General features: G+C 38.4%; 1 protein-coding gene across 4 annotated transcripts in view; it reads right to left on the bottom strand.

Annotated features, from left to right (window-relative positions):
• Window positions 1–23,030, bottom strand: part of LOC104689435 (ephrin type-A receptor 6) — a 388,920-nt gene that overhangs the window by 55,905 nt on the left and 309,985 nt on the right. For 2 of the 4 annotated variants that reach the window (XM_039556175.1, XM_039556179.1), the window contains 2 exons: window positions 20,351–20,473; window positions 6,390–6,451 (listed from right to left, as the gene is read on the bottom strand). In XM_039556175.1, the coding sequence (XP_039412109.1) occupies window positions 6,390–6,451; window positions 20,351–20,473 (185 nt within the window). The remainder of the gene's footprint in view (window positions 1–6,389; window positions 6,452–20,350; window positions 20,474–23,030) is intronic. The other 2 variants (XM_039556185.1, XM_039556198.1) reach the window with 1 other exon arrangement.

Below are 23,030 nucleotides of genomic sequence, written 5' to 3'. Positions count from 1 at the left end.
TTCCTTGGCTACTTTTCATTTTGATTTTATTGTGGACTCTGCCCAACCACTCCATGCAGTTCCTGAAAAACTGAGGTGCAAACAAGGCAGTACTCCGAGGCCTTGCCAGTGTGAAGCAGAGAGGAAAAAAACACTTCACAGACCTTGCAGGGGAGACTCCTATTTGTCGATTCCATGGTGGTATTTGCTGTTTGCATTTGTCACAGCAATGCAAATGGCCCTGACCTACCCCAATTTCTACAGTAATTTCTTTCATCAGACTTCTGTCTGAACAGGCGTTTTCTGTCCTCTACTCTATAGCTGATTATTCCAGCCACAGTGGAGTATCGTGCCCTTGTATTTACATATTTCTAATTAATTTTAAGCTAATTAGTTACTAAATTATTTCTTAAATTTGTTGTGATGATTTTAAATCCTAGCTCTACCCTGCTGACAGCCTGTGTTCCTTCTCAGCTTTGTATTGCCTGAAAATTTCATAGTTTAGTTGCAGTGTCAGAATCCAGAAGTTAAAAAAAATCTGGGGAAACACAGTGCAGAACAGCCCTACTTCATACATCTTTCCATCCAAATTCCATTCCCTCCACACAGGATGTAGCCGATACAGCAGAAATTTCATGAAGACCACATTTCTCTACCTGCTCACAAGGATCTCATGTGAGAGAGTTTTAAAGCCTTACTAAAGCCAAAGTTTACAAGATCAACTGCTTCTCCCTCAGCCACAAAGCCTGCGCCCTGCTACAAAAGGAAACCAGATCTGTTTGACAGAATTAGTTCTTGACAAATCCAGGTTAGCTCACACTTATCTCACTGTTATCTTTAAGATGCTTAGACGTTGTTTGATAATTTGTTCCAGAAATCTTACAGAAGTTGACATTAAGCTGACTGGCTTGTAATTTCTTGGCTTCTTTTTTCCTCTCTTTTAAAAGACATTCAAAATCCCTTCATCTAAAAGACACTGGCTCTGTTCTGATCTTCTGATTTCCCATTCTTGACAAATTCACAAAGGTAAAGAGCACACTGAAAGAGTCCACATAACCTATCAAATTCTTTTTGCCTTCTAATGTAAGACAGTTTGTAATAAATTTCCTGTTGCTCAGTACTAAGAATATTATGGTATTTAATGTGTAAGTAAGAAAATCTACATATTAGAAATCCCCAGCATTTCTAAATGAACTTCTCACAGCAGCATCAGAAATGCTGCTTATGTGTCCTTTTAGCAGGGTAAAACATTGCTTGAGAACAAATGCTGGCTCTGTAGCATCAGTGACAGCTTCTCAGTGCAATCTTAGATCACTTCAATACATGTTGCTTACAATTTCACTGGTAAGGTAATGCAATCTTTCAAATTCACTTTCTAATTGCTCAGTCTGATTTTGGTTAAAAAAAAAAAAAAAAAAAAAATTGTATCAGCAGTTTCCAGGTTTCCAGTGCAGGTTTTCTATTTTACAGACTGATTTTTGAAAGCAAAATGCCACCTTTATCCTGCCAGGAAAGGAAAGTGCCTCCAATAAATTAAAGTGCACATGAATGCTGCGTGGGGAAGCAAAAGAGGGAATATTAGTTATGAGCACCAAGGTTGTTGCCTCTCTGAATGCAGATAAATAATAACAGGAGCCATTAAACTTAGAAAAGACCATCTGGCTTCTCTTCCTCACAGCTTACTCTGTCTGAGGAGGCCATGTTAGATGGATATACAACACACACTTTACTACATTGTTTCATAGACTTTGCTACAAGTGTTCATTTTTGTCTTTTCTCCCTTTCCCCTGAACTTGCTAAATGTGTCTGCCAGAGCATCTAAGCTGAAAAAAGGGTGAGTGTGATGGCAAAGCTGCTCTGAGAATAACTTCATAACGATTACTGCAAGAAAGAGCACTATATCATAATATTGTCTCCATCTAGTAACACTTATTTTAGCCTCTGCTAGGCCAGCCTCGAGGGATTAGAACTTGAAGCTGAATTCCAGGGTTTCATTTGCTGTACAGTATGCTGCAGTTGGTGCTCTAAGGCAATTAAGCAAATTTCTTACAGACTCTCTGAAATAAAAATATATGTGTGGCAGCATTTCCACTTACTATGCTTGCCTGTATATAAATCTAACTTTTTTCAACAAGTATTTTAATTTTCTGAAGCAAATGGAAATATATCAGCACCAGCTTTTGGGTAGGAGGAGGAGAATTACAATGGCAAGCACAAAGGTGCTGCTGTGATTATCCCAGGTAAATGCATCGCTTCCTTTTACAGCTCTGAGATTCACAAAACTGGGGAAGACTGGAGCATCTTTCAAACCTAAATACCTCTGTCTATTCAGCACACCTTGGACGCTGAGCAGGAACAAAGCTCTGGTAGTCTGTAGCTGCAGGAAAGTATGAAAGAATTCAGTATTCTGGTGATATTTTTTGGTCCATTTTACATGATTCTGTGTAGCCAACACAAACCTCCTCCAAAAGGCAGCTTCCAGACATGTTCCTTTTCTGTGTTTAAATCCATGCCCACACTGCCTGATGCACGAGGAGGTGAGCAGAGACCACAGCCAGCATAGAGCTCTGCAAGTATCATTCTTCTCAAGAAGCCACCTCATCTCCTAATCACCCTGCTCCTGTCCATGTGATGCTAAATCCAATTATTTCATCCAAGAATGACCCCTTAAATGGAACTGTGAAAACAAAAGGGAGCAGATGAGATTTGAATCTGAATAACCCCATGAATCTGTGAGGCACAGGCTTAGAGAGTGGGCTCAGTGGGGATCGGTGTGGTGGGGTGAAAAGACCAACGTAGGGGAAAGGACTTTTGTAGGAATTATTGCAATCATCTCCAACCCACAGCAATGGCAAACTGCCAGACTGCTTGCTAACAAGGTTTTGTGGGTTTTCAGCTTTTTTTCTGGTTGTTGTTTGTGGTTATTATGCATCTCTCCTGGTTGTCTTTCTTGTCGTATCTTCTGCAGCCTGTAACAACAAGCCCGAGCAAACACATCTGACTGCACCTAGTCTGTCTTATCACTAACATCTTTCTATCAATACAGAGAGCTGCCCTTTCAACCCTTCTTGCCTTTATAATTTGCCTCATGTGCCTGCAGAGTAAGTGATTGCTGACATCTCCGTGACACAGGCAGGTGCTAAAACATAACGACAATGAGCCCCATCCGAAGTCTGTGTGTGAAGCTTGTAACAGGAAATTTTACCTGGGTCTCCTCAATTCCCAAAGGTCAGCCACTTTCTTTCCAAGCACGGATTTCCTCTGTCTGGAAGTTGTTGGTGTAATGCTGAAAGAGGCTTCTAGCCCCTGAGGAAATACTTAGCTGGAAACCCACATCCTTTTTCAGAGAAATCTCTCCAAGTGTTACCAGAAATGAAGCCACATGAACCTCATTTCTGGGCAGACAACTGCTTTATTGATAGAAAATTTCAGGTATACTTTTGTATATGATTAACCTACATGTCTCAATCTCATATGATAAAAAAATCCCAAACAACACTACAAAAAACTAAGTTCCATCTTTTGTAAATGAGTTTTATATAATTGTGAAAATAATGCAGTATTTCTGAGGAAAACTCAGTGTCAAGTGTATCCAGCAATTTAGGATGTCTGATGATGCACAATCACTGAAATTAATTACCATCATCTTACAAAATTGGTTCTAATTAGCTGATGCCTTCCCACTAGAATATCTCTGAAGCAGCTTCATATTGCAAATCCATGCCAACGTTTTTTACCCAAAAGCTCAGAGTTAGCAGCTGGCATACAGGATATTTTGTGGGGTGGGGAAGACATAATTCAGCCCAGCTTGCTGTTAAATCCATGCAAATAGCAGAAAGTGGACACTGCTCTCAGAAAAGCAAGGAAGTAAAGGCTGTTAAGATTTTAGGGGTAAAAGATTAAAGGCTGGGGGGAGGCTTCTGATTCATGGCACAATCTGTACTGGCATGAAAGCAAATATCCCACCATGGCTGTGAGGAGGGTGATGGCAAATGGAATTCTTCCTCTGGAATACCCTCATATGGTTCACCACAGAATCTCACTTTGAATTTGTAAGACTGACCCATTTTTGCTGGCTTTTGGAGAAACACAGATGGAGTGATGTACTAGGGAATTTTTGCCGGCTGTGATATGTTGGGAAGTATTTCTTATGGTGAGAAATGGACTTCTTTCTCCTCTGAGTAAAAACACTTTGCACTGGAACAATTGATTCCTTTAAATAATAAGAAAGACAGACTGTCTTATAAGCCCTTCCAAATCCCACAACATTTGTTATAGTCACTGAATGCCTTTCACTAGGATTGCTAAAGATAAAGCCTCTCTGCTTCTTTGTATCTTCACAAAAGCTTTTAAAAATGTGGACTTATATCTGCAGGAAACAACTATTATTAATGAAGCAGCTGGATTTCTTTTTAAATAGGTTACTTTGCAGCCATTTGCTCTGCTAATTATTAAACAGAAATGCTGACATATATCTACAGTGCTTTGGGATGTTGAATATTATCTAAAGTACATTTAAAAAGCATTTTAGAAGAATAACCCATATCTGAAGCGTGAATTGAAGCTGTAAAATAACATACATGAAAAACAGCTGCAGAAATTATTAGCTCACATTTCCCCCCCCCAGAGGTTCTGCTTCCAGATATATCCAATGCAATATGAGACGCATTGCTCCACAGTAACATTGTAATTCTGCTGATGCCACTTTCTATTAAAGTATCATAATAAGTAGTAACTGTTCTGATAAATGAATGCATGTGAAATAAACGTGGGATATAGATATCACACAGAGCCATTCAGAGGAAGGTAATTCTCTCTCATGAATTATTTCAGGACTTGGTTCCATTCTCTTCCATGAAATTCTGCACACACACACACACACACAACACACAGAACAATGTTTCAGATCACCAGACACATCTTCCTGGGGCACTGCTGAAAAATTACAGAGCAGGGAAGCTGCTACTCAAATCAGTGGCAGTCCCTCTGCTGCAGATGGACAGAGAGATGAGCCAGAAAGGAAAAGGGAGTAATTTTTAAAAACTACCCAGCGTCTAAGACATGGATGATATTAAACGTTCCGTAAAAATAGCTTGATTTTGAGAAATCAGCATATTCTCACAGGAAACTGTGGTGCTGGTGTGTTTCTGACAACACAATAAGTATCTTTTAGGTGTCTTGACAATGGAAAATGAAAAATTATTTGGGAGAGTCGGTGAAGAGGACAACAAGAAATGTTAGAGAAAAATTACTATGGAATAATCAAAACCAAAAGAAAGGAGAATCAGTGTCTACAGGTATCTGTGGCAATGGCTCTGCTGTACTCTCAGGGCTGTATCCTTTGTTCCAAATGCTCGTCTCTTTCTGCTCCCCCTCTTCCCAAAAGTACTGCCTGCATGACTTTCTCCCCTCTCATGCACATCTTCTTTCTAAAGTGCTGGGTGCTTTTCACTCCTGCTTATTCACTTTTTCCTCTTACCAGGTCCTTCTTCCTGCTACCAAAGCATCCTTCAATCACCATCACCAAGATTTTCATGCCAGTATTTCCACAGCTCCCTGCTGAACGTCTCTCCTTTGGGGTACCCTTTCAAACAAGTTCCCAAGCCCGTGGGACTTCCCACAACCCCAGATTTACCATTCTGCAGGATGGAAATGGCAAGGCAGTGAGCTACTGAGAGCTGGTGTTTACTTTTTAAGACAAATCTGAAATACTTGACATTAAAATTATTCACACAAGGTCTTAGGTCAGTGGGCCTCTGGAGCATTTCCAAGGGTTCTGTTAAAAAAGAGACTATTTTAGGGTAAGTTTAGCTCACAGAGGGAGTCATCCTTTCCTTTTACTTTTCTAAGAAGAATTAAATACAATTTGCCATCATATTACTCACATTTTCTTTAGCCCTTCTTTAATGTTTACTAAGGACCTTTGGGGGTTAATTAATGCCAGGACATTTCACCCATGAACTGTTTTCTAATTCAATTTGTTAAATGCAAGTAGCCATAAATATTATAAATCAATTACTGAGTATATTCTATGCTTCACCAACCAAAAAAATTGTAACAGAGTATTTTTGAAGGTGATTGAGAAAAATGAACCACTTCCATAAGGCCAGGCATTTATGCTTCAATTTATCTTTTCTTTCACAACAACACAATTTGAAATACATTTTGCTAAATACAGGAACTACTTTTGTAGAAGAAATCAATTATATTCTCAAGTTTAAATCTTCTTTTTTTCCAGCCATGCTCTAATGTATTACTGTACCTCAGAAATGTACCCTGGGGAAAAGGCTTCTATTCTTCACTAAAAATCCATGAATAACATTATGTAGAAATTAATTTGTGATAAATGATTTAAAATCTTAACCTAGAATGGTGTCTTATTCAAATGTCATCAGAAAATGGCACCTCACCCGCAGGAAGGAGTCAAGGGATCCATTCTCCATGTATTCAACTACAATCATTACTGGTCTGCCTGCAAAACAGCAAAGAAACACATTAGGATTATAAATATATTATGGGGCTTTTATAATTCTAGATGTTCCGCAGAGGTTATTCACAGTAGCTAAATATGTAAAATATTTCCAAAATTCTCATTTATATCATAAACACAATTCCCTGTGTTACTCTTTAAGAATTATATACTATCCTTATCTTTTTTTTATTTTTATTTTTATTGGATTAGCTGAATGCACATCATTCACTTTGGTGTATTCTCCCTTAAAAATGATTGAAGAAGAGCCTGTTATATCCAAATAGCAAAACTTGCTGTGCCATATTTTGGACTATATCTGAATTAAGCTAAACCCAAATATTCATAAGCCATGTCCAAGTAATTACAAACTGAGGGTCATAATTTTCCTCTCAAAGAAAAACATCTCAGTGACTTAGAAACAGAGGAGACAGATAGAATGGGGTGTCACCAAAAAAGCTCTTCTAGATTTCCTAGATGGGGTGTGTATAATCCAGCAAAACTCTGAGTTCATATGTTTGTAAATACATAAAATATACACAGTGTTACTCAAAGCAAGGTTTTGTTCAACTTGCACAGTCCCAGGGTGGCACCATATCCAGATTGAAGCAGAACAAGACATTACATTTATTTCTTATAAGGATATCCAAATCTGAAGGCACGCTTTTAAACTGTGTACTTAAATAGCAGCTCACTGCTGGTACCCTTTGAAAAACCACCCCTCTACAAGTGCTTGGCAGGAGAAGGGCAACCAGGCTGCACAGCAATGTTTAGAATTATTAATATCCCAAAGAAGCCATTCTATACAAAAAACTAATGAAGAAGAATGTTAGTAAGATTAGGAAGGAGGTGAAAGGTCTTAAAATGGCAGACCTTTCTTTCCATGGGAATGGCCACCTCTTTTGGGGTTCGTGGGAAACCACAGCTATGCCAAGTGGTGACATTGAGAGTCTACCATCTCACCTCCTCAATACAACATCAGCCAGGCCAATATTCTGCAAATCCAAAAGAAGACTCTTTCATCCCTTTTTTTCCCTCTTCTGCTCAAATTATGGTTGTAATTTGTTTGGTTGAGGGGATGAGAAACAAACACAATACTCGGGCTGATAAAGCGTAGAAGTGCATTTGGATTGTTCCAGCACAACTGTTCATTTCTGTTCAGTTTGGTTAACAGTGAAAGTGTTTATTAAACTGTCCACAGTGTACAACAGGCCACAGCCAGGTATTTCTCCTGTGCTGGTACAGTTAACCTTCAATTTAAAAAAGTGAATGATCCATTTCTGTGTTTGTCCCAGCACGCTGACCCAGAGTTTTGGGTTCCTGGTGATGCCCCTCCACACAGCTTAGTCTGGTCTTTCCGTAGTTCCTATCAATATTGCCTCATTTCCTCTAATGAAATTTGTGATTATTTCTGTATCAACTCTCATGTTTACATCTTCAATGAATAAAACACTTCATAGTGTTGTCAAAATACTACGACATTTTTTTGTGTGAAAATTCTGGGATGCCTTAATGGATAGGCTTTAGGAAGTGTGAAGAGTTACCAGCTTCTTTTTAACTGAATGTTTAGTCCCAGCTGCTGATGTGCATCTGCCACCAAAGCAATTATATTCATCTGCACCCATTGGTTATACCCTGGCTTTGCGTTATAAACTTAAAAGATACATCACTCTTAAGCTCCTAGAGATCAGAGTGTTGCAAAAATTTATGTTTCCTTTAGTTCAGTTTGCTAATGATGACTGGTTGTACAGCCCAGCCTCTTTAGTTTCAAGCACATGAATGCTCTAGATTCCCTTACCTTTATCATTTCCTTACTGTCGGGGGCTGACACCTCCGCATGAAAGGAAAACCCTGTAATCCAGGGAAGTAAATAAACTGCAGCCTGATGCTAGAGAATCTTACACTGTGCAGAACCCTCTCAAGCAAGTAGTAATTTCTGAATTGTTGCAGACAATAGCATTTTTCAATAAATAGGGGTGTAAAGTTGGCTTTCAGATGGCATATTTTGTCAGGTGGAAGTTACCCAGAAACTTCTCTTTCTGGGTAAATCAACAACTAAAATGCCTGTATGGAAAATCTGCATTTGAAAGGAAGGACAAATGGAGCTTTAAAACAGTGCCCCTGGTTTCCTGCGGGTAATCCTTGGGCACTCTACACTTTCCAGAAGCTGTAAGGTTCTCTAGAGGTTCACAGGCTGTCATTACAGCTTTTATGTTCCTTAGATTCATATCCTTCAACACAAATTGTTTTCACACTTTGTAAATGGAACTATTAATTCTTCTACATTCTCCCACAAAACATTCTCTCCAAAAAACCCCCACCTGTACTTGCTTTTACTCAGACCCTGTGCTGCTAGGTTAAAGTAATATGAAATGTGTTTATATGCATTTATCTGTGGATTTATTTTTTCACTGGACAATGAGGTTTTAAACTACTCAACTTGAATGACTTGAAATGACATGCCTTAACACAAAACCAGCTCTTCCAATTGACAGCACAGGAATGGCACTAAATACACCAAAAAAGCGCAGCATTTTCCTTCAATCAGGTTGCTGTATATCAGAAAATCAGCATATCATCAATAAATTTAGCCACTTAGGCTGATAGCTTCCCACTGACTCAGTCTGTATCACTTGCCATCCTACCTAAATTTCAAATGAAATTCAGATTGTGTCAAGACACCACAATGTGTCATGACACCATGAAAATAAACCTGGCTCCATCACTTGATTATCTCACACAAAAATCTTTAATCTGGACACAAACCTAAATTCTGAATTAATCAGGTTTTTAGTGTGACAGCACTTGATAAAAGCCACCTGATTTTGGCTACAAGTTTAATGTACCCCTGGAGCTATTTATGTATTCCAAGCTGGACTGTGACAGTGGAATTTTTAGCCAGCACAGTGTTTGTCTTTGGAGCACCCGTGGATCAAAAATGTGTCAGCTATTGTTAGGGTGACTTGAAGAGTAAAAAACTCCATAGAATCTAATGGGAACTTTTATCATCAAAGTGGTAGCACTGGCTCTATTGCCAGCATGTTATCCTTTACCAAGTACTGCAATTTGAGTCCAGAAAAGGTTGTATCTGCTGGACCCCTGCAAAAGCACAAAATACTGCTTTTGTTTTAAAGAGAACTACAAAACTGACTTTAAAAACAATACTGGAAGATTTCTAAACTAGTAGAGTGTTTGCATCTAAATAAATAAATAAAAAAGGACTATTACTTATCATGAAAATGCATGTTGTTCTCATGATACTAAGAATTCTTCATCCTCAAAACAAGAATGAATAAATGGGAGGGGGCAGAGAAGTCTCTGACACAGAGAAGCAATCTTTGGTTATTTTATCAAGGGGTAGGCTAATGCAATGCTGGAATGCACTGAATTATTTTCCGAGGATTGCTTATAGCACAAAGATGGAGAAGTTAAACAGGTTTAAGGACAAAGAGCAGTGGGATACAGATGGCAGCAAAGGCTCTCCTGGCAGTGACAATGACCTCTGTCTTGGCTGCACCTCCTGGGGTAGGAACACACCCAATCTCCAGTCCAAAGAATTGCGCAGTTCAGGGAAGTGTTTCCACACAGATACAGGAACAGGCACAGGAACTCTGAAGAACTGAGTTAATTTTACAGTCAAGAGCCACACAAGAGAAGGAATGGGAAAAGGACACTGAAAAAGGTATGAGCTGAGTGCTTGGAACCAAGGAGCTAAAAACTGCAGGCATTGCTGGAGGAGAGCACACAGCTTCTTGTTTGAATTGGGGGACGATGAAATAAAAATGTTTAAAGATGGATTCAAGGATCAAATCAGTCAAACAAATCAGACTTGCAGCAGTTTTAGATGCTTAGCACTGCTGGAGTGGGGAGTACTGTGACAAAACAGACTTTTAGAGTAGAGGAATTATATAGCATCCTGAGGCAATAGGTTTGAGCCCCAAATATGGATTTTACACACGATATATGTCACAGGTATAATTTGCAGCACATTATAACAGATGCATCATTTTACTACATAGTTAAGATAACAACATGAGATAATAACTGTACTTATACGACACACACTGATACCATACCCACATTCGCAGTTCTCATAATTTTTGTGAAAGTATAAATATTCCCACCCCAGACACATGTGGGATATTGTCTAAAGCAGCTTCCCCTCCTTGCACATGGAGTAACTGTGGCTCTGGGAGATCCATTTCAGAGTTCCAGCATGTCAGAAAGCCACACTGAACACACAAGAGCAGTACTCGGGCTTGGCACGATGCAGGAAAAGGACAGCAATTTATCAGAACTGAGATGAATTTATAGAAGGTGCAGGGGCTCTTCACTATTTTGAGGCAACTCCCACCATGTGACAAGAAGCTGACTGGTTTTGACAACTTTCCCCTAGAAAGTTCTTTGCTGAAGTTCTCCCACCCAGCTGTACTGCAATGCCACTCAAACAAAACCAGTGAAAATGACAAACAACCTGTATTGATGTCATGCCACCTCCGAATATGCTGCAATTTTGTATTTTCCTTTGATCAATCTGCTTGACATTTTTTTAATAAGCAGGAATGCAAAAAAAAAGAAAAGGAAAGAAAGCCATACATTGCCAAATAATGTAAAATACCGATTAAATCTAAAATACACATTGTATATATTTTTAGTTCTCTATTTCTTTTCCACAACATAAGATTTTGATAGCATGCAATTTAATTGAATGCCAGAGTGATGAATAAGGAGGAGAATCTGAAGTGTCATATCAATGACAAAATATTCAGCTTGTTGTCTCCTGTTGTCATTTTAAATAATGCAGCAAAGCCTCCTTTAATGAACGTTTTTTGTAAGATTAATCCTCCAAAAAGAATAGCAAGCACATGTTCCTCTTCTACACACTTATCATGAAATCTCTAATACCAATTATGAGGATAGATTTGTTAACATAAACACATGATACTCATTCTTGCACTTAAAACAGCACAGGTTGGCACCTGTTCCCTGGCTCGTATTAGAAAATACTGCTCCATCACTTCTGCAGATCAGAATCCACGTGGCTCAGGAAATCACCTCCTTATCAGGCATCTTTTCATTCCAAAACCATGTTCTGCTGTTGGTTGCCCACTGATTTATCTCCTGCTAAAGCCAGAGAGATAAGACAGCCCCAAACACAGGCACGCCCTCACAGGACTGTGCCTTCCACGCTCCCACAGCACTCAGAGCACCCCCAGGGCAAGCCACAGGAATGCGCAGGCCTTGGGAGGCACTCCTGGAGCCCACACCTGCTCCATTCATTACACATCCCTTCAAATCAGAGAGCCACGGGCCGTGGCACTGCGGCTTCCTCTCTCCTGTCACGATTAAAAATGCATTTGTATGCACCAGAAAGGAATTCATTTCAGTGGATAAAAAAAAAAAAAATCCCGTAATTCAAAATGGGTGGAGGAAAAGAGAAAGAAATAAAATGAAAGATTATGAAAAAAACCAATTAAAAAGAATTCTGCCACTTTGCATTTTTGTCTTTGCATTGTTAGACCACATCAATTCACATGAAGCCAATGTGAATTTTACTGCAAGCCACCCCACTTGAATTATTGACTCACATTACAGAAGGCCCCTGACTAAGACCTGTGTTCAAGAAATAGAAGCTGCAGTTCCAAACTCCTGCTTGAGAGTTCAGAAGCCAGAGTTTGCAAAAAGGATAGGATAACATATATACATCCTAATCACATAACTTCCTAATCACTTATCTTGCTGCTAGTGCATTTTGGATTTTCTCATGTCTATATACCATTTCCCATTAGTTAAGTTAGTTTAGTCAGGGGAAGATACTTCTGCAAAATCAATTAATAACAATACAAAATTCATGAATAACTGCAAAGTGCTGGTTAGTTGTTAGTAAGGTATGGCCACACAGCTATCACTGCCAGCTGAAGAAGATTTATTGTATCAACACAATCTGGAAACACTGCTCTCTGAGCTGTTTTCCTGTAATTATACATTAAATGCTTTTCCACTTGCTACTCTGTGACCCACTGGCAAGAATTTATGCCTGTTGGTGTGTTTTGGAAGCCAGGAAAAGTCTGTATATATAAAATACCTTCTCAAATCTCCTGGCCCTCCCCTCTCACTGCAGCCAGCACTGCAAGTGGTTCTCCTGGTTCCTCACAAAGGGAGAATGTGCTTTGGACAACAGAAATTTGAGCATTCCTGCTGCTCCTGCAAGCCCTAATCCACATCAATCCCCCAGTGTGCCTACAAGATATTCTGGAAGATACTGAGGAAAGGAAAGTGGAACTGTAAAGAGAAAGGAGCTGTGTCGTTTCCATTATTTATTTTCTGATCCTTATCTTTCCATGAGAGAAGGAAGTGGAATGCAGGAGAGTGTAAAACCAAAAGAAATAGGTTTTTTGTCACTACTTGGAGATTGGGTAGATGAGAGAGAAATAATGGCTAAAATTGCATTATAGAAATACAAAAACTGGCATAAATTTTACTTTTTCCCTTGCATTTATACTTTCAGATCTGTATATTTGAAAAAAAAGAATTTAATTTCTCCAGGTTCCCATTTGTTGGGTTGTTTATCTGTGCCATCTCTCTCTACATATATTTATTAGCATTACAAAGACAATATGGATGAACAAAGTTCAGTTTCACTCCTGCTGCTTATATTTACACGGATATTATAAGCAGAAATTAAAAAAACCCAATGCCTTTATTAGGGTGAGAGGGATTATTTGAATTCAGCAGTACAGATGGGGGAGAACAAGAGCTGGTGCACTGCAGACCAGTTCTGAAAGCTGCCATTTAGGGTTTAAGGAATGACAAAATCATGAGTCAGAAGAACAAACAGTGCTCAAGGATTGCATTTTTGACCATCTTATCTCCAATCCTATGTTATATCATCCCATTTTAAATGAGGAAACCACAGCATTGAAGGCCTTTACCAGTGTATAAGTTGGCGGGAGAAGGTAGAATAGTTTCTTTACAAGAATAGGCAATTTGCAAAAGACAAGTCACAAAATATTTTGGCCACTGTTTTAAATTAATTATATTCTGGGGGAAAAACCCAACCTGTTAAGAGAACTGATTCTGGAAAAGATTTATATGGCTTGAAATGTGACTTAAAATCCTAAAAATTCTGGCACTTTGGCTTTAGCATGGAAGCAGAGAATAAGAGAAAAAATCATAACAGATAACACATTCTGCTCAGATTCAGTTCAAGTGAGATGCTTTTGCCCAGTTGGATTAACCAAAACAATTCACCTCAGTTATTTTGTAACTGAAATTCAGCGTATTTCACTTAATCTAATGACACCTCACCCTTAAAGTTCCTCAGAGTTCAATGCAATCCACATCCTCTTGTGGAAAGAGCATGGGATGTTCTTTGGTTCAAAATGAGACCACAGAGTCCGACTGCATCAATGATCACTTGCCCTGCTGACCCCGGAGCACGTAAAGGAATTTAAACAATGTGAAATCTGTGCACTGGGGGCTTCTGCACTTCCATATTCAGCCTGCCACAATTCATAACAAGTTCTTAGGGGACACGAGAAGCAAATTCTACTTAATCTCAGTTGTGAATTTACCTATTATCACAGGGACTTTATATTTAGAAGCTATAAGCTACAACGTGAATTTGAACAGGAGCAAAATTTTTTTAAAAAAACATATATAAGGTTACAATGAAACAGGGTTTTGTGCTTTCATAAGCATAATGACATGGTTATGGTATTATTTCAATCCTATTCTAAAATGTCATTTGTTGTTTATTCCATATTATACCTGATTGTGAAGTTTATAAGATTCTGACATGACTTCAGGATATCCTTTGTGTATTTTTCCATTTACTATTTGAGCACATTTTGCCCATTTCCCTTTAGTCTACATAAAGACTAACCTTCTGAGATACCACTGAGTTATAAAAAACTCGTGATCCTCCACTCTTCCTTTATGAGAAAAGCATCATTTCTCATGTGCAGAAGTAGTGGAGGCCATGCATCAGCACTCCTGAATGTTCCAAAACCCACAAAGGAAGCTCTGGTTGTAACGTGTGCGTTGCTAAATCCAAAATTAAGAAAACAAAACATCACGAGTCAGGACTCCAGCAAATACATGATGCCCTGGACCTAACATTGTGATAATTTTGTGATCTCCTGAGGTTTTTTCCACTTCTCTTTGAGAGTTTGTACCTTCAGGACATGAAGGCACACACTGTCAAGCTTCTTCCTTCAGTTCTGATTCTGACCATGAACAAAAGTCAAGAGCTACAATGAAGATGGGCCAAGCAGCCAACTTTGGATGCAGAGGTTTTTAGACAAGCATGTACAACTTGAAGAAAGAAGAAAAATATATAAACTCACTGACACATGAAGAATGAACACAAAAGCGTTAATCTCCCATAACTTAACTCCCATAACTGGAGACATCTCCACGGCTGGCAATAGCTTGATTTTCTTTCTCTGAGAAAGAAAAAGGCATTTCAAGGGAAAGAGCCTAATTTTCCTAACTGTGTGTCACAGAGAGGTCACATGAGTCTCTACAGGATTGTCTAGTCTTCACCAACTGTATAAGATACCTAAACAAAATCCAGAAAATCCAGATTTAGGCAGATTAATTCCCATACTCAGTATTTGGGCCTGGGAATGCTATTTCAGGGAGTTGAATTTGGAAAAGGCACACTGGCTTCCTACCTAAAACAGACCAAAAGTATTTTAATATCATTCAAGTTAACTATTTCTCCTGCTTCCCACCTCACAAAAATGAACCAATTCCGATTCTGCTTTTATATCCAGTGTTTTACCACTGGCTGAAAAGAGAGTTTGGATTTTTTTCCCTCAATCTTGAAACAAAGAGAAGCTGTGTGCAACTTATTTACAAATACATTCTGTGTGTATCTGTCAGGCTCCTCCTGTTCTCCTCTTCATATGTTTCTGCTCCTGGTAGTAAGGAACAGCAACTTGCTTCAACTCACATGCTTGTAACAATAAATTTCCACATTTTCTGTAGTCAGATTTTAAAAATATGCAATAGTAGTGAATATTGTGTAAAAATGACCACATATGCAAATACTTTTTTGTGAACTTCTAGGATTTAAATGTTTGGAATTGTTTACCATGCCCCTCTGAGCATGAAATGAGATATTTAGCAAGGGTGGAGAGTGAGAACCTCATTTAATCATGTCCTACACTCAGAGCTTAATCCCAGTTTTACAGTTCAAGCTTAACCCTACTTGACCAGCACAAAATATGTTTCTTTCAGTATTAATGCTACTTGCTGCTCATCCTTATTTTGGTTCTGAGGTACTCCCTGCCTGCCTAATGGAAAAGTCCATCTACATTTGAACTCCTGTTCTCAGAAAATACGTGCCATTATGTATTAGTTGTAGGGTTTGTAGGCTAAACATTCCAGTGAAACAGTACTGAGGCTGGAAAGAATAAACTGGAACAGCCATTTGGCTCAGGTATCCCAGGAAATGCATATGCAATAGAAGAATCAATTTGTTAGTCACTGAGAAAGGATCAGCTGTTTTCATTTAACAACAAATATAGCAGGGTAGGTGCTGGAATTTAGAGTAGAGAAAAATGCATTAACTTGGGGAAAAAAAAAAGTTACTTTTCTCATTATTGGAGTACTATAATCATAGTCGAATTCACAATGTACAATTGCTCCTTGATGGTTCTGGTTGAGTAATTTTGTTCAATGAGGGTCTGTCAATACAATTTGCTTTCAAATGTCACTTTATACAATATCAAGAATAATGGGCTCACTCAGGTGCACTTGGAAATTGTAATAAAATATTAATTTTGGGCAAAAGAAAACTGATAATCATCTAGTTTAGTACTCTACAATTATGGCTGAGCTTTTTGAGGAGCTCTGTGTAATAATTGTGAACATTGCAATGCGTGTTAGACAAAGAGCCGTAAATAACCAGGCAGTAAAATACTGAAGAGGGAACATCCTATGTAGAATGTACTTTTTGTTGAAGACAGCAGTGAGCAAACCACCCTACATCACTTCCAAGTTTCTGGAAAGTAAGTGCACCCTCAATTTCTGGCATGTAATAAATTTTTTGAGGTTCACAAAGGTGGGTTGTTTCATCAAGCCAGATTTCTTTGCTTCTATTTTTCCTACAGTGTCAAGGAGTAGATAGTTAACCACTGCAAATTAAGTTGTAGGAAATAACTGATGCTCACACTTCATTACAAAAGTCCCATCGGGATACTTTCACAGAAGCTTCAGAGAGGGGCTCTGTGAGTGGAACTGGGGGAAATGGCCCAGCTGCTGACCTCGTGGGGAGATGATGTTCACAGAGAGGTGTTTATGGCAAGAATAATGTTGATGGTTCTCCCACCTCTCCTGCTAATGCAGTTGGAATGCTGAACAGTCTGAAGGAGAGGTTTGGCTAACAGGAACTTTTCCATAGTTTCTCAGAGCCCAACACCCATCTCTAGTTCTTGTTGAGAGAAAAACTTAGGAGTTTAGCTTGAAAGGAACAGTAGGAGAGGTATTTGCTTTCCCTCCTTTCCTCTGCAGCTCAGCAAGCTGAGCAATCTGTCTGGTTCTTCAAAGACAGCAGCGCACTGTGAAGCTTCCTGCCTGTAACTTCTGCCAGGCAACACGGGTGGGCATTTACACAACAAACCCTTCACACGTCACTTCAATCAGGGGCTGTGAGCTAAGAGTTTCCCCAAAGTGGAGCAAAGAACAGGGTGTTTAGTTTGGAAGAGCTGGAATATGAAGGGAGAGATGCAGCTCTGGCAATTTATAATTTGGGTTTTCACAACATGTGTGTGTTTGTGTGAGTGTGTCATGAAGGAAGCTTCCACAGCTTGTGCCAGTGTCAGTATGATGAGGGAGTGGTTTAAGAATTCTATTTAATATATGCAAGGCTATCGTTTGAGAAAAAGTACTTATAGCTCATGTGAATCCATCTGTCAGTGCAGACCTATATCAGCTAAGTCATGTCAATTTGTACTGCTAACAGGTGGAATAACAAGAAATGAAGTAATTGGTGACATATATGATAGCTAAATCAAAAGGAAGCTATTGTCTGCAAATGGGCTTGTTTTTGCAAGAATCTAGGCTAGAATCTGGAGGCCTGCTTAAAGCTTTGCTTCTGGTGAAACTGCTGTACAGCAGTAAGAGACTTCTGATGTAACTATCAAATATAAGCACTACTACATTAGAAGTTATGTCTAGGCTTTAAAAATACCTACATTCAAGACAATCTATGCAAAAAGATATAATGCCTCATCCCAACAGCATAAATTGATCTTTAAGTTGGCTAAATGAGGATATCTTTCACACAAGAGAATCTCTGCACAGTGTAAAAGCAGACACCAATTTACACAAAACTGAACATCAGCTGTCAGTGCAATGGTAAAAGAAATATACTCCTCTCAACTACTGAGATTAAAGTAGAAAGGGAAAAAAGGAAACCAACAGCTGCATTGCCCTGCCAAGCTGTTTTCCAGATACTTATTTATAGCAGGCTTTCTAGTTTAGTTCTGTGTTTCATTAAAACATCTGTGGTGAATTTTGTAGGAAAAAAAGATATAAAGATATAGAAAGCATTTTGTCTTTAGTAAGGAATAAATTTTCTGAGTATTTGGAAGGGAATCTGCCACTTAGCTTGAATTAAAGGTTTTGGTAAATAAAAAGTATCTCATTATCTTTGTTCCCAATGACCCTAACAGCAGAATAATGCTGGCATTTTAAGTCTCCCATGTAGTTAAATTAACTGAAATCTTACACATAAGCAATATGTGAAACGATTAGGGTATAATTCTGCAGTTATTAAATGCTAAGTACCTCTGTTAGGCTTATGAGAGCTACTGTCCAACATAAGCCCAAACACCTCCACTGAATCATGCACAGCAAGAGAGTCAGTTCTGAGTCTCTTACATCCCAGATCAGCGCTACCTTGTTAAGATTTGTTTTCGTGTCTTCTTTTTTTTTCTCTTTCAAAAATGTGTGGGATTGGTTTTTTTTGCTCACATGTAAAGCAAAGATGCTTTTAGCAATTTAGAAATGGAAATAGTATCCCATGGTCATCTCGGATACAAAAAGAGGCAATTCAGAATTAGGACTGTGCTTAATATAAATGCAAATACGATAAATTAAAAAAGGAAGAGTTAAATAGCAGCACTATGGGTAAAATCACTGGGATGCATCTGTTAACAGCAATTTCTGACCTGCACTGCAGTTTCATACCACATGACCCCCCACATGCATTCTTTCTCAAAGGAACACATCTCAACTATTGGATTTATCACAGTTCTTCACTGGCTTTCAACTACCTGACAATCTTCCTCTTCTGTAGGGTTAATGCTTGGCTAATTTTTTTTTCAGTTGCTTTTGACATAATCAAACAATAACATTTATCTCCATTAACTTGCTAGGATATATGCTATACATCACGTAGTTGCATTTCCATTTTTTCAGTGTTTCATCAGATTGAATCAGAATTATTAGTAAAAGACATTTAATAGCAAGGCATTATGAATGAGTTTCATTAAACAAACTACTTTTAAGAGTTTTAAGTCCATAAGATCAAAATCTTTACAAGCACTCAGAAAACAATAGTCCTGAGGATCTTACAAAATTAACTTGTAGGTAGGAAGGTAGTTGAGAAGCCAGTTCACGAGTTTGAGGTCATTTGTAATTTAATAGAATCAGTGGGATGCTCTACATAACACTGTGTTCAAAACAGAGAATTTTATGGGGCCGGGAGTATTTCCTCTTTGACAGAGTTATTTGGTTGCAATACCTAAGGGCTATTAAATACTCTGAGATATCCCATGGAGAAAAAAATACGGAAAGTATTTCACAAACTGTTGACAAAAGAAACCCAAACAGTCATAAGAAAAGACATGAAAGCTGCTGAGAAGCTTCTGTTCAAAGAAAGCAAACAATGAAATAATAGCACTTGAAATAAAAAGAAAGTAAGAATCATCTTGTAATTAGAATTATTGCAGTAGATAAAATGGGGCACAGAGAAGTACAATAGCTTCTTTTGTATAGCAAGTCAATAACATTACGTAATTTTCCAATTTTCTCCCTCTTTTTACCAAAAGAGATTTTTGTTTTTATTTCAAGCAAAACTTTTAAATAACACTACAGATAATGCAGGCTGTTCAGAAAAGATACCAGCCTGACATCAGCCCATGCACAGATCCAGTTCTGCACAGAAATATGTAGTTTGGAAAGAAACTTTGATTCAGTTTTAACTGTAGTTATATGTATTTATTCTTCATTTATTACTTTGGATAGAAGATGGTGTTTAATGGCTCCAGAAGAGAATAGATAACACACATAAGCCTGTCTTGGAAAGGATGCCTCTAACCTGTCCTCACTCATTCAGAGAATTATAGGAGTTCAAATCATGATAAAAGTTATTTTAAAAAAAAGGCGGTTTTCATGAGATACAAGTTGCAACTACCAAAGCATACAGAAGATTCAAACACCAATTTAATAGATAATTAAGTTTTCCCTTTCCAAATTCGTTTTGCTTCCATGTTTTAGCAAGGAAGCATAGATTTTTAGAGGAGAGTCACAGAGTCACACAAATTCCGAGATTTACAGTGGCATATTTAAAGTTTTCTTTCTTTGGTGCACATGGACATGCTTCATGAAATGGATGATTACAGGATACCAGGCCTTCTCTTCCAGTATTTAGGTTGGCCACTTAATTACAGACCAGTCTACCTCACAATCTCTCCTATACATTGATCCAGGAAAATGGCTCATTCCCAAAGTTACTGTCTTTTCCTTTCGGGTTGGCTTTCTAATAGAAGGGACATCTGATCTCGCTGTCTGATCAACACCAAATTCTGTTTCCCTGAGATGTGTGGAGAGATGGGGCAGAGAATGAAGGAAAAAAACTGATGTGTGGGAATAGGCTGGAATACCTACCAGAGGAAATGCTGGGGGGTAAAGATCCACCCCCTGCCACTGGATGTGGGGCCAGGATGCTATTTAAAAATCCCGCCCTCAGGAATCTCGAAAGGGACTTCACCCCAATGGTCGGAAAGGATCCTTGCAAAGAAATAAAAATGATCATTAATCAAATGGCTTGTTCTCTGGCTAACAAAAGAAGTTGACTGTTTAAAGAAAGAACAACCAAATCTCTGCAGAGTTAATGGTGGTTTCATGGGAACAGATTTCATAAAAAGCAGTTAAAAGCCTTTGTTTGCTTTTTAACCAAGTCATACAATACACAGCTTTAACCAGAAAAAGATTTTCTGTATAGTTTGCAAATGGAGAATTCCAGCACTTCTAGAAGGAATAGAAAAATTTGGTGTTTCAACAGCAAATTGCACCCGTGGGATACTCATAATGCATTCCAAATGACTCCACCATAGAGGCACGTTACAATTTTGTGTTCAAATCAAAGACAGACCAGTAGAGGTGAAGCTATACCAGCAAAGCTGTTTAACACCAGTGTTTTAAAGCCACCTGACAAAACTCATGTCAAGCAGGGGGCAAAGGGGAACCAGAATTTGCAGCTAAAATACTGAATTCTGCGTCAAGGCAGCCATGTCAGTCAGAGCTTCTGCCACATCTCCCAACCCCTTTCAATATATTGATACAGGCAAAAACCAGGAGTATGGATAATGCCTAAAGATTTTTATATATTTTTCATATATTTGTAACTTTTTGATTTTAGGCAACATGGACATGGCCCCTTTCTGCTTTGCTCTCACCAGAAGCTCAACACATTTTATGCTTTCAACCTAATAAATGGTATATTCTTCTCATCACCTAGATGTACAGTTTTATTCCTGGAAACAACGATTAGCTCATCCACCTCTTTTAAAACAAATACTTGTGACATATCTACTGTAGTGGTGAGAAATGAAGATGCTTTAGCATTTGATCCACTGTTTCAGCTTTCAGCCTTTGTACAGAGATCTGCAGACATCATTTCAACTTCCTCATGTTAGTGCTCAGTGAGTGCCAGCATCAAAGATGGATCTGAAATGACAGCTCTGCACATCTCACTTAAAAACACAGAGTCAAGATTCTCCCACCTGGCAATAAATCTAAACTGACAATCAGAATAATCTGTGTATTTTTGCAAGTGCATCAAGTAAGCATCCATCCAAAAATGTAGGCAATGGCAAGTTTGTTTTCCTCATCTTGCAGGTATTTCATATTTGTTCTTTGAAGAGACAAAATCATCTTGATCTTTGTACACAATGAGAAAAATAAATGGCCCTCAACAGTTGGGATTTTTTTTCTCACTAATAAAAATACAGAGGGGACAATTTACCCTCAAAACACATGCACTTGCTGAATTTAAAGCAGCCTAAGAGAGCTTTGAGTTTTTTACTTTTATTTTCAAGCAAGAGTTCTATTGTTTCTCCTCAATCCATCTGTCCTTTAAATTTATTAATTAGACATGGTGCAGTCTGTGGAAAAAGAATTAATTTAATTGGCGATCTAGATGCAGTGCTTTTATATTTGATGGCTAAAGATAAGTTTTCCCTCTGGACACTCCAGAGAAGTCTTTGGCATTCCTGTAAAAGTGTTTCCAAATTCCATGGCTTTCACTTTAAAATATTTGCAGAAGTGATCATGGACAGACAGTACAGAATGCAATACACAGAAATTCAATTTTAAAATGGAAATTTTTCCATTAACTCCAAGATGTTTGGTACTAAACAGCATCTTAAAACATAAAGGCTAAATAATCAACATATGAAGACTTCCCAAATAGAACATTGCTTCTCTGTTTCAAAAGATGAATTATACCAACCATAAAGTCCAGCCACTGAGTCACACACCATATGTACAGACCTTCAGAAAAGCCAAACAGCTTGAGCTTCACCACTGACATTCTCCTCTATTTAAATGCTGTTAAATGGCAAATAGCTCTAGTTTCCTAGCAGTCTTACAATAAGTTGTTTTGTTATGCTAAGTAATGAAGACAACCCAAATTTATTTCACTCATCGTACATATTCAGAAATAAGAAACAAGGAGCAGCGAATTTTAGAGCAAGTAAATCTGTGAATACTAAGAAGAGAGCTAGAGGGCTAAAATTATTGAGGTTTTATAAGCCGCAAGTAACTAAAAGAATATGTATAAATAACACTTTTCTCTCACACTCAGAAGTTAGGATTCAGTTGCTTAAGTGTAAATGCTTTGTGTCATTTGAGATGCTCTAAAAAATCGGAGACATTCCCAGCTGAGTGGCAGACATGACACGATCTGCAGGAGATTTCCACTCTGAACGCGGCAGTAAGAAGCAAAGCAGCAGTTGGATATTTAAGAACAGGCACTGAGTGTCATTTTAGGCAACTCAATCCCATCCAAACAGTCTCCTGTCACCTCAGAAGTGTCTCTGACTAAGCAAAACACAGAGTTACAAGAACAAGACCTCATTTAATCTCTTCTAGAAATCCACAAACAGCTTCTGAAAAGGACAAAATTAGTAGCATTCAGCCCTGACCAATATCCATCAACAAAAAAATGCACACAAGTGAGAGGTGAAAAGTTCGTTCATCTTAAAGCATGCATGGTCTTAAATGAAAATACAGCCCCAGAATGAATGGACAGGTGCTTTTTTTATCATCTGCACAATGTGAACCG

Source organism: Corvus cornix, chromosome 1, assembly GCF_000738735.6.
Source record: "Corvus cornix cornix isolate S_Up_H32 chromosome 1, ASM73873v5, whole genome shotgun sequence".
Classification (NCBI taxonomy): Eukaryota; Metazoa; Chordata; class Aves; order Passeriformes; family Corvidae; genus Corvus; species Corvus cornix.
Note: the sequence above shows the minus strand (reverse complement) of the source record. Positions and strands in the feature narration are given on the sequence as shown.